Below are 13,411 nucleotides of genomic sequence, written 5' to 3'. Positions count from 1 at the left end.
ATCTTCAATCCCAGAGGAAAAAACAATTTAAAATGTTAACATCCGCGTGTCGTTAATTTTAAGAAAAACACTTCGCACGATTTTTATCATAATTAGGTTTTCAAAGCATCTGTTACGCCGCTGCATGCCTCTGTCCTTCATGGTCACCTAACCTTAGATGCAGGGCTCATAAAGCAGCGGCGCGAACGGCGGCCTCCTCCATTTAGCGCTCGCACACGGCACAACAAACAACTTTGCTTTTAGATAAACACAGCGGCTCAACCGGCCCCCCATTTCCTTCTTTATTTTTTGCAGATAAAGGAAGAGAAATGGGAAAGCTCTGCTTCGAGATTTTGACTTCCTTACTTCTGATCTCTACTGTAGCGCCAGCCACAATTCCGGAAGAAACTTCCAGAAAATCGTCAGATGTCAACGACACGAAAATTCCTTTAGAACTTTACTCCCAGTGCCTTAAGATGGATACAGTGGCGTGTGTGGGGTACAAAATATTGTCCTTTGTAAATAGCAACGAACAGAACAGAACTGGAAGAGGAACTCCAAACAAATCTGACACAACGACGATGGAGGATAAGGTGGACGACGTACTTCTTGGGAAGACTCTGGAGTACATGGTGCCCGATTTGAACCTATCTACGCCTGATGCAAAACTTGCAGCAAGACGTAAGTACTTTTTTAATAGAAGTTCCTGATTTTGAAATGTAAGTCACTATCACTTTAATTCAGCTCATAAGTTACTCTTATATTTTACTGATAGGTGGTTATAGAACTATGAATATGACTTATTGTTTCCTAACCAGAATTTACAAAACTTTCTTAAGAGGATGAAAAATGTAATCTATTTAATTTTTTATAAAAAGCTTCACTGAGTAGAGTTGTTCATTCAATGGTGTGAGTAACAGCCTATATGACAATATCTAGCTAATGTGGTAAGGAGCATGTAGAAAAGAAGTGATTAACTAAATAAATATAATAAACAAATGCATAATTCTTAAATAATATGAATACTCTTCAACATTTTAATTACCGGTAGTTAATAAATACAGAAGTAAATTAAACTTTTAACATAAATTAAGACAATTTGGAACCGGATATTAGGTAAGTGTGTTTAATGAGATAGGATAATAAATAAATCAATGAATAAGTAAATAAATGAATAAATAAATAAATAAATAAATAAATAAATAAATAAATAAATAAATAAATAAATAAATAAATAAATAAATAAATAAATGAATAAATAAGTAAATAAATAAATAATTCTTAAATAATATGAATACTCTTCAACATTTTAATTAGTTAATAAATACAGAACCGCACCGTGGCGTCGTGGTCTAAGGCATCCTGCCTAGGACTCGCGTTACGGAATGCGCGCTGGTTCGAGTCCTCATGGGGGAAGAAATTTTCTCATGAAATTTCGGCCAGTGTATGGGACCGGTGCCCACCCAGCATCGTGATACACTTGGGGAGCTACGATAGGTAGCGAAACCCGGCTGCGAATACCAGCTATAACGGCTGGGGGGATCATCGTGCTAACCACACTATACCTCCATTCTGGTTGGATGATCGTCCACCTCTGCTTCGGCATATAGGCGTGAGGCCAGCAGCCGGCTGGTCGGTCTAGGCCCTTCACGGGCTGTAGCGTCACGGATTATTATTATTATTATTATTATTATTATTATAAATACAGAAATAAATAAAACTTTTAACACAAATTAAGACAATTTGGAACCGGACATTAGGTAAGTGTGTTTAATGAGATAGGGTAATAAATAAATAAATAAATAAATAAATAAATAAATAAATGCATAATTCTCAAATAATATGAATACTCTTCATCATTTTAATTAGTTAATAAATACAGAAATAAATAAAACTTTTAACACAAATTAAGACAATTTAGAACCGGACATTATGTAAGTGTTTTTAATGAGATAGGGTAATAAATAAACCAATAAGTAAATAAATCAATGAATAAATAAATAAATAAATATAGAAAAAATACAGAAAGCTGTTCAATAATCTAATTAATTAATAAATACATAAATAATATAAACTTACATAACAAAAATTAACCTCTCATTGAGGTTCTGTCTGATAGGAAATGTACGTCTATTATCACGCAGTAAATCACTTGACGTTATGTATCATAGGGAGAACAATTGTTTGTATACATCTGAAATCTGATTAGCGTAGTATGTTACTAATCAGCTATGTATGCAATGAAAGGGAGAGGAACTGGCTACCCTACCCTATTATCTCCTGACTTAGTTGCCTCATGAGTGATGCCTTATTGGTGTCATGAAGTTCAAACTTGACCTCGAACAGTTTACTAGACAACAATATAACAAAAAATAAAAATTCAAATTCGATGTTTGATCAGATATCAATCAATCAATCAATCAATCAATTTAAGGCATTTCAAAACCTAAGAGATTTTTAGAGTCATTCACGATATATCGCCATTCGTCTCTGTTCTCTGCATCTTCTTGTCGTCCTCCCACTGTAGAAAGATTATCAAATGGGTACTTGGTCCTGCCAACGGAGACGAGGTCTACCAAGAGGCCACTTACATCTTGGAGAATAGTCGAAAGCTTTTCGTAGAAGAGAGTCTTCATAACGCCGTAGGACGTGTCCAAGCCAACGTAGTCTTCGACTATTATGTCCGGATCTTTATAAATATCCCTTAGTTCCCGGTTGTTCAAAATTCTCCATGTGTTATTTTCTTGAATAGGACCAAAAATCTTCCTCAAGATTTTGTTCTCAAAAGTAAAAAGGGATTTTGTTGTTTTTTTTTTGTTTTTTTTTTTTAATATCCAAGTTTCACAGCAATATAGGAGAGTTGGTAAGTTTATTGTTTTATAGCATCTTAATTTTGATAATCTAGAAAGTAGTTTGGAACTAAGCAATTTATGAAGGGAGTAGTAACACTTATTTGCCGTAACGAGTCTATGTTAAATTTCTTTTCCAAATAAACCTGCTTCATTACTTATACTTCCTAAGTATTTAAATTCAGTAACTTTTTGTAACTCCCAGTCATCCATTATAAGTGACCCTCTATTACTTGAGGTACGTCATATATTTATGTGTTTAGTTTTATCAGAATTAATTTTTAACCCTGTTATTCTTGTTCCTTCTACTAAGAGTCTAAAAAATTTCTTGATATCATCTTCTGTTTGTCCTAGAAGGACAATATCATCAGCATATGCTAATAAATTAATTTTACCATTGCCCAATGAATTGATCAGATATACTTTATACAAAATAATAATAATAAATATACACCGTGTTCCGAATTCTTCAAGTTACACTGTAGTAAAATCGCATCACTCGAGCGTAAAGTTGGATGTATTTTGAAGGAAAACCAGGAGTGATGGAAGTTATATTCAATTAAGGTTTATTTTCTTTTAAGTATTAAAAGTCGATAAACCAGCATGTTCCCCCATTCCTGCTGGCGTGATTTGGGTTGCCTATTTGAATATTGTGTAAAGTGTTTCAGGGAGAGCCTATAGGTCTATATCTAAGCCTAATAGCATTTAATATTCCAAAATATTTTCTTTCATTAATTAAAACACCAATTTAGGCATGTATAGCTATGTATACAACGACATATTTTATGATGATGATTGTTTCTTTTTTTTGTTTTCTGTTGTATTTTGTCGTACTGTTTCTTACGGTGAAGGGTTGTTAACCCTTGGAATTTCACTTTGACAGAGGAACAGAGGTTAGGGGGTTTGAGAATAAGGTGCTTAGGAAAATATTTGGGGCTAATATGGAACAAGTTACAGGAGAATGCAGAAAGTTACACATCACAGACCCGCGAGCATTGTATTCTTCACCTCACATAATTAGGAACATTAAATCCAGACTTTGAGATGAACAGGGAATGTAGCACGTATTGGCGTATCCAGAAATGCATACAAAATGTTAGTTGGGAGGCCGGAGGGATAAAGATCTTAGGGAAAACCGAGACGTAAATAGGAGGATAATATTAAAATGAATTTGAGGGAGGTGCGATATGATTGTAGAGACTGGATTAATCTTACTCAGGATAGGGACCGATGGCGGGCTTATGTGAGGGTGGCAATGAACTCCGGGTTCCTTAAGGTGTTAGGTATAGCTTACAGCAGTAACGTTTTTGGAATTATTTAATATTTTTTTGCTCCATTACTTTATCTTGTACAATAATTAAAATTGGTATGTGTAAAACACTTTTCTTCCATTATATGAAAAAAATATTTTTACGATTTAAAAAAAAAAATATATATATATATATTTTTTTTTTTAGAAATTCAAAATGATGCCAATTTACTGTGCAGTGATGAAGCGTTTCTCTCATAACTTATAAACTTTTTAACTTTTCATGTTTTCTCCCTTTTATTTTAGTGCTGAAACTCATGTTTACAATATCATGCTCTTTCAATTACATTCCTTCATAAGCAATATTTTTTTATTTTGTGTTAGAAGGAAATACTGATATTTGATCATTTTTTTTAAATGAATTTATTTTTTATCAGACAATCTATCAAAGGTAGAGTAGCGATCTTGTATAATATTGCAAATATGAAATGCATAAATACACACAAACAATTTCATCACAGAAAGATGGTAGTTTTTTAATTATGTGGGAAACGCTTCATCACTGCACAGTGAACTGAATTTAAAAAAAATGTAAATATTTTTTTTCTTAAATCATAAAAATATTTTTTTTTTATATAGCAGAAGGACTGTGTTTTACACATAGGGTAGAGTAGCATAAATCGCACCGCTTCCTAAATGGCACCACTGCTAGTTTAAAACAAGTTACTGTAGTAGTGTAGCATCTAGTGGTATTGTTACAATCTACCATATGAACTTCCACCATGTCATTTGATTTCTGCCACTTCTTTGTGCTACCAACGTGGTGATAGAGTATTTAATATAATCGCTCAGGTGGATGTATATTTAACTAACATTATGTAACTAAATAACGGATTTATATGCAAAGGAATTCATAATCTTAAGATGTTATTGGTTAAAAGAAATATTAAAGAACATTTAACTTAGTATGATTTTCGAACATGTGGTGATTATAGGCTAGAGTCCACACCTGTGGAGTAACGGTCATCGCGTCTGGCCGCGAAACCAGGTGGCCCGGGTTCGAATTCCAGTCGGGGCAAGTTACCTGGTTGAGGTTTTTTCCGGGGTTTTCCCTCAACCCAAATACGAGCAAATGCTGGGTAACTTTCGGTGCTCATTTCACCGGCATTATCACCTTCATATCATTCAGACGCTAAATAACCTAGATGTTGATACAGCGTCGTAAAATAACCCAATAAAATAAAAATAATATAGGCTAGAATGAAGGAAATAATAACTTATGACGTAGTTTCTTAATTCGCACCACTTTGTAGGTGTCTAATTCGCACCGGTGCGATATGAGCAATTGTAGGAATTCTAACCGTACAAAAGGAGGCAAAATAATTTTAACTGAACGAGGAATGCATCAGGTGGGTGCAATATCAAATGGTGAAAAGGGCGTTAATACAACAAGTGTGTGTTGTACAAGCGCACCAGATATTTTGTACCACTTATGAAAATTTTTAAACGTCAAACAGTGCATCTTACATTATCAGCTGGTATTCTTCCAGGATCGTTATTTGTTTGCTCTGATTCAGGTTACATCAACAGTGAACTATTTGTCGAATAGCTCAGACATTTTATTTGCCACTCAAACCTGCCATAGAAAAAAGTGCTGCTTCTGTATGTCCACCTATACGAACCTTTCCACAAATTTAGAAGCTAGATAATCTCGGGAAAATGATGTGCTCCTATTTCAGCTTCCTCGTCATAATACTCAGAGGCCCAGCCTTTAGATGTTTCTATCTTCAAACCATTTCAGACAGCTAAATCATGAAGTAGTTCTTAGGTGGCTTCGAGATAATCGTGGAGAAAAGGTGACGCAGTTTATAGTTTGAACTGCCTGGTGAAGCACATGGCAAATGTGTAACAATAAAAAATGCATTCAGGAAGTTTAATTTTACGCTCTATTTTTTCAATTTCATTTGAAGATGCGTTACTCTCTTTCATTAATTTCAATAAACTTGTAATTTGCATTTATTACATTATTCATATTAAATACTGTTCAATATGTCCAATATTAAAAGCTTTCCTTCATCCTGTTCCCTGCAGATAAAGAGGTACGATTTAAGAAACGGCAGGTGCTATTTAGGTAACTAAGTTGCCTAAATGGCACCATTGACAAGTGTTTCGAAAATGTAATTCTACTTTTAAAATATTAAATCAAATTCTAGGATTCTTTTTTAAATGAAAGGTAAATGTTCTGGGAATGTATTTCTGTAAAGGAATGCAGAAAATAAAAATTGTATTGTTCAATAAAAATTATAAATGCTAAAGTGGTGCGATATACGGAACCTTACCCTCAACCTTACCCTACTAATTTTCATTTTTGTACAAGATACAAGACGTTGAACATTTTCAAAATTTTACTGCTGTAAGCCGTACCTAACCCTTTAAAAGCCTAAATGAGTAAGTAAAGTAAGATTATGTTTCCTTTGGATGGCATGTGAAATTACCAGCTTTTTATTGACATCATGTTCTGTTTCGTGGTACAATTATTATGTGATACACGCTTCTTTGATGTGTGTACAAATTGTACATTGACTCATGCTTTAGTATGAAGTTGTACGTAATCACCATTTTTACGGACATCACCGCGCATTTGCAGACTAATTATCTTTTCAAAAAAAAATCACCGTTTCCTGTAACGTACACAGCTTCCTACTATATAAAGAACATCACGTTGGAAAGTGAATTAGGTCACACGGTCGTTACTTCTCTTATCTAAGCAGATGATAATTTTTTTATATCTTGTAATAAAGTGCGTGAAGAAAACCTTAACCGTTGTTTCGCTTTCTTTCCGAATAAGAAGAATTCACGCAATCCTGAGGAAGATAACGACTGCTAAAGAGAGCGAAGACACGCTTTGTGAGCAGCCTAACTGGGTGACAAGTACCATATCCGTGTAGCACTTAATTGAAGCCACCAAAGCAGAAATGTATCAAGAGTTGCTGAATTGATGCAGCCTTGTCACCTAAGGAGCTTTCCACTCGGATCGAATAAAAATGAATTGGGGTAGGCTGTGTCGGTGATACATCCGCAGGGCTTTATGTTAGTGGATCCGTGTTGAATAGTAAGGACATTGATAAATATATAATAGGATGCGAAACTGCGGTCAGCACCATCTGGCGGCTGGGGGCTGAAATAAGATGATCAGCGTCCAACGTCGTAGGTGGTGAACATTAGAACTACGTGTTGGGTACATTACCCAGAGTTCTCTATTTATCCGTTCGAGATATTGCTCGAGGAGCCGAGATGACAGACAGAAACAGACACAAACTTGCTAATAAGTGAACATAAAGTGATATGTGTATATAAGCAGTGTATGTTAAACAATGACGTTTATGGACGTTGTAGAAATAGTGTTGTTGAATGTATTGTAAAGTAATAGTAATATAATAAATTGAACTATCTAAGTAGTTCTTGCAGACTTTTCCATTGCGCTGTACAATAAATACCCAAAGAATACAATCCCAATTATCTAGCCTTTTGCTTTATTTTTTGTCTCTGTCTGATTATATTTTAATTGGGTAGTGCAAAATAGATCGTCTCTTTCATCTTCCTGTTGACTCCGGTAAGAATTTTCAGTAGAAGATGCTATGAGGAATAAAAATGTAAATGTTTTATTTTAAATTGGGTTAGTTTTGAATATCGATGAGGGTGGGAGGAAATACTTTGTGCACAGTTTAACATTTTCGTCACCAGGTGCGCTGCTAAATGCATGGAGTAATTACTCTTTTCGTTACTTGGTGCGCTGCTAGCTGTAATAACGCCCCTCCCCCCTCAACATGTGGCAGCAAGATCAATTTCTACAACAGTGCCTCTAGTATGTGTTACGGGAAACTCAGTAAGTTTCGCATCCTATTATATAGGCTATTCATCCATGGTAAGGGTTTGATGTAGAAATTAATTATGAAATGAAAGACAAGTTAATCCTCGCAACTTATCTGCTCTAGACTTTCATATTACTTAACTGGAGTCTTTTTGATCCTAAGAATATTAATTGCTGATAATAAGGATATTTTAGGGGAGAGTTGGGTAGTATCGGACATCGGGTAATATCGGACAGTGCGTTTTTTTCATCTACCACCAGATGGTAGTACCTGAATGACATGGTTACGTTTCTGTATGCGACATTACAGAAACGTAACCATTTCATTCAGGTACTATCATCTGGTGATAAATGAAAGAAACTCATTGTCCGATATTACCCAATGTCCGATACTACCCAACTCTCCCCTATAGTTTACCGCATTTTTATATACAGTATAAGCAAATTGAAAGTATTTATTGTTTGGACAATATCTTATTCATATGTTTAGCAAATGCCAGTGCCTTGCGGTGCTTGAAAATACAACAATTACGTCATATTATCTAAATGGCTCGTGACTAACGAGAAAGACAGGCTTCGGCACGATTCTGAGTCACGTGGTTATCATTGTCTAGTCATGGCCATCTTGACAGTCGCCTAATATAAATAAATGTTCAAAGTTCTAAAAAAAAAAAAAACAAACTCATGTTAAACGTACAGTAGTGGCAAAAGCAAAATAAACCGGACCGACCCTTGTAGCTGATTTCAGAGCCACAGATTCAAATTTTGCTAGTCACAAAACACATCCATCTTGTAAAATTAATTGTAACAATGAAATTTATTGTATTTGTTCGATTCCTACCGTCTTTTGTTTCCTTCAGTACCTCAAACTTACAGAAGAAAAAAACTTTGAGAGTTTTATTTTCATCTTGCATCAATATCACATTTCTACCTCTATTCGGCAAAGATAACTGCGTATTTTTACATTAAATAGCAGTACATACCTCTGGCTTCACTATCCCTATTGAAATTACCACACAGGATTCTTTTGTTTCTGCTACAAGGGTCCGGTTTTTTTGCCACTACTGTACATTTACAAACTTGTTCAATGTTGGCCATGTTAGGACTAAGAATGTGACGTCGCGCAATAGCCTGTCTTTCTCGTTAGCCACGTAAATGGCTGTAGGCCTACTCTTGAATTTGAATGGCATGCAAACTTTGCAATCTGTTTTCTCACACTTTCTTTTCGGAAAATTTAATCATGTTCAAAGTGTAAAATCTCTCACAATTTTGATGCTGGGAACTGAATGTTCTATAGCCTATATTGTTGTTAACAAAATTCAATAGCTTTTTTTATAAACTAAATACTTTCGAAATTAAAAAAATAAAACGTAATCTTATGCAGTGAACACTAAAATTTAAATTTTGAAGTTGCATATATTAAAAAAGTACTTCCATATATAGATGTAAATTTAGGCCTAAGATTCTTTCTAATCATATCACAGATGTTGTAAAAAAAAGAATCATGTATAAAACTGAAAACCTTGTAACTAGAGATAGAGTTTGAATATATGCAATTTTTCTTTAATTTCAAATATTTGAAGAACCACCTGATCATAATGAAAATTATATGAGCAGTTGAGAGCAGAAGTGGTGTAAGTCAAAAATGAGTAATGAGGGTTAAAGTGAACATTCTGTAACATAACACCGCAAAGTAGCAGGTAATATTCAATTTATTTGAACTATTAGTAGTCAGTGGATAGCACGAAGGACATATTGATTGCTACTTTGCGCTGTATTTTACAGAATGTTTACTTTAAACTTCGTTACCCGATTTTGACTTACACCACTTCTGCTCTGAACGGATCATATGTAAGAATACTTATAGGAAGAGAATGAAGTGTACAAAATATGAAATCTCCATCTTAAAAATTGTAGAAAATAGAAATTTCACCTAACATCCCCCTTAATGCAATTGGTTTTCTTCATTCATTTATATGTTTTATTTTTTGCAGGAACTTACCAACTGAACAAGAAGATGCTGTTGCCTTTGCTAATGGGAGTTGTACTCAAATTTGGCAGCATGATTCCGATAGTGTTAAGCAAACTAGCGTTTATCGGCACGATGGCCTTAATGGCCAGCAAAACAGCTCTCCTTATTATCGGCATTGTGGGACTCAGGAAACTTTTCTCCGGCGCAGACGGTGGGATGTCACATGGTCACCACGACCAGGGGGCTTATTACGGGGGTGGCGGAGCACAACACGCCAATCAGAGGATGACTTACATCATACGGGGGAGACAGCTAGGGGATCAAGACTTCTGGAATCCAACTGTTGAAGATGAGAAGAAAGCGGATCTTACTGAGGAGGCTAAGAATGACACGATGAATTTCGGTATGGAAGTGAACGAAAGCAAACCGGAACAGAACGGTGTTAGAAAGTCTAAATCCTTGAAGGCAGTGGATCAGATCTCTACAAGTGACCGTACTGAGGGCATCGGTGTTGAAGACACGGCTTCGTATTATTATCCGAGTGAAGGAGATGTGGTGAGAAACTGGGGCGCAAAGATTGAGGCTCGAGAAAGAAGCTCCGGGCAGACTATTCCCTTCCAAGGCGCCACGAATCACGGAGACAATGGACCCGTTACGCCTCAACAGGAAATTTATACGCATGACAGCGCAGAGACTGCGATTGTGGATAATGACCGGCATGAAGACTTCACTAGCAGCGCCGAAGAGGAGAGCTCAGAAACACAAAATGCACTGGGCAGCAGAGGCGGACCGAGACTGGTGAAGCGTCACTATATGACTGACTTCGACGCACATCGAGGGCAAGATCACGACAGAGGCTACAGTGCTGGACGTCGAAGACTCGATGAGGTCGAAGGGGAGCACGTGGATGCGTGGGTGATCAGACGGAAAATGAATCGTGCGTAGCGTTCAACTACAGAACACTGAGCAACGAGGTTTGGCAGAGAGCGTGTGACAGAGTTCACTTCCGATGTTTCCGAATGATGGGTACAATCTTGCAGTTACTTAATCTCTGATTAACGTTTAAGATTTTATTTATGTTTACACCTCCATAATTGTGTAATTCTATATTTATTTCTCAATTAATTTAATTATATTTAATAACTAATTTATTTTTACACAACAAAAGTTCCTGTAGATTCAGTGAAACTCTTCATTTTTATGAACTTTGCTCAAAGAATATACAGGGTGATTCACGGAGAGTACCGCCACTTACGGAGTTTATTTCCACAGACAATTTGAGCAAAAATTGTAATATAAAAATGGGTCCTATTACCAATATTTTCAGAGTTTCACTAATTTGAAATTGTTTGTAAAATACCCTTTTTATTTAGTTTTGGTCCCGCGCCGTGGCGTCGTGGTCTGAGGCATCCTACCTAGGACTCGCGTTACGGAATGCGCGCTGGTTCGAGTCCTCATGGGAAAAGAAATTTTCTCATAAAATTTCGGCCAGTGTATGGGACCGGTTCCCACCCAGCATCGTGATGCACTTGGGGAGCTACGATAGGTAGCGAAATCCGGTTAAGCAAACCAGCTATAACGGCTGGGGGCTCATCGTGCTAACCACACGACACCTCCATTCTGGTTGGATGATCGTCCACTCTGCTTCGGTATATGGTCGTGAGACCAGTAGCCGGCTGGTCAGTCTTGGCCCTTCGTGGGCTGTAGCGCTACGGATTATTATTATTATTATTATTATTATTATTATTATTATTATTATTATTATTATTATTATTATTATTATTATTATTAAAGGGTAAAATAATATTCGAAATAAAAATAACTATTCAGAAGTACCATTTCTTTGGCTAGTATTCTGAAGCTAAAATTGTGTTGACTCCATAGTTACTTCGTACAGATATATACAGGGACATCACTTTATTTTTACCAACATTTTTAACATTAACCTTGCTATACTCGGAAACACTGCCACCCCCTTCCATTACAGGAGTTTGGTGTTACTAGTGAAATATGTAAACAAATCATTTTATTAGCTATAGGAGGAGAGAAAAGTAGTGTATCCATTTATGTTACAGGGAAATACGATATTAGGATTTCCAGTTTGATTATTACTTTTACGGTATTTTATCAAAATATAGTAGAGTAGTAAAATTTTTTTCACAAACTCAACTCTTCAGGCGGTTTTATTCATTATATAATGGCTACTTTATTCAGCATATTACCGTACTTTCGGTAACTCTAATCCTCACTTGTGTTCAGTTCACACAGATAAAGTTATTCAGTCATGCTACACACCGTACCTGTGCGAAATAAGCAGCGATGGGTATTTACGGAGATCGCGAAAATCATGACATATATATATATATATATATATATATATATATATATATATATATATATATACAATAGATTTTTACAAATCGTTACGAATTAAGTGATTCTGATTAATAACATGCGGATAAAACAATCGCGACAAATCGCGAAATAGAATTCTAATAGCGAAATATGAACACATTCGCGAATTATTGCGTCGTTTTGTAGCGAATTTCATATTCTGAGTTCCTTTTCGGACTTTTTTTTCATTTGAATTTGTTGCACATTCAAGTAGGCTACATTACATGGTAATCCAGGTGTTCTGATTACATTAGTTAACTCAAAAGAGGGAGAATTCAACATTTCACTAATCATTTGAAAGTATTAATTTGAGGGCTGCAAGTTTTTTTTTCCCGTTTTTAATGAATGTGTGTTAAATACAGTCTCAATCCAACAGATATTGTCTATTGGTCATACCGCACCTTTACCATAATCAAATGAACCTTTAATGTTAACTATTTGGAAAGTAATATTTGTACTGAGTTAATACTCCAATTCCAAAATAATAGTATTTTCAAACATTTCCACTAATATCCAACAAGAGTAGAAATCAATCTCCAACAATCTCCGCCGACACCAATATTAAAAAACACAAATAATAAAATTAATCTCCATAAATACCTGCCCCTGAAAATAAGCTTCAATAATATAGGCTCTTCCTTCTATAGAAAACGCAACCATATTTCACACTATACTCTGTAGTGTTTACTTCACTGCTAGCAGACTTCGAATGCAACAGCGGCCGTAAGTTTGTGTGGCTAGCGGTAGCAAGAACATTAGTGAAAGGGGTTGGAGTCAAGTACATTCAGAAACGCAGGTACAATAAAAATGCGAGTAAAAATAAAGTGATGTCCCTGTGTATATATATATATATATATATATATTTTTTTTTTTTTGTTTTTTTTTTCAAAATTTTAACTACTCTCGTAAACTCTTTAAAACTATACATTAGGATGAAAAATTGAACTGTAAAGAATCAAGTTCCTAGAGGCCGTGTTATTTGTAACAACTGTTATGATAAGTGCGTAAAAATAATGTAATTTTTAGTTAAAAGTTTTAAAATAAAACTGTACAAAGCAACTAAATAATTAACAACACATTTTTACCTTCAGCATACT

The 13,411-nt window shown here is 35.3% G+C and overlaps 1 protein-coding gene across 1 annotated transcript; it reads left to right on the top strand.

Moving 5' to 3' along the window:
- The first annotated feature begins 220 nt into the window (after positions 1-220).
- On the top strand, positions 221-11,550 carry LOC138698806 (uncharacterized). Its single transcript, XM_069825031.1, has 2 exons — positions 221-660; positions 9,943-11,550. Exons 1-2 carry the CDS (start codon positions 309-311, stop codon positions 10,863-10,865), a joined length of 1,275 nt encoding a protein of 424 aa, XP_069681132.1. The 5' UTR covers positions 221-308; the 3' UTR covers positions 10,866-11,550.
- The last annotated feature ends 1,861 nt before the right edge of the window (positions 11,551-13,411 follow it).

The sequence above is a fragment of the Periplaneta americana genome, chromosome 4, assembly GCF_040183065.1.
Source record: "Periplaneta americana isolate PAMFEO1 chromosome 4, P.americana_PAMFEO1_priV1, whole genome shotgun sequence".
NCBI classification, from domain to species: domain Eukaryota; kingdom Metazoa; phylum Arthropoda; class Insecta; order Blattodea; family Blattidae; genus Periplaneta; species Periplaneta americana.
The sequence above is the reverse complement of the archived record's forward strand: the minus strand, read 5'-3'. Positions and strand labels throughout refer to the sequence as shown.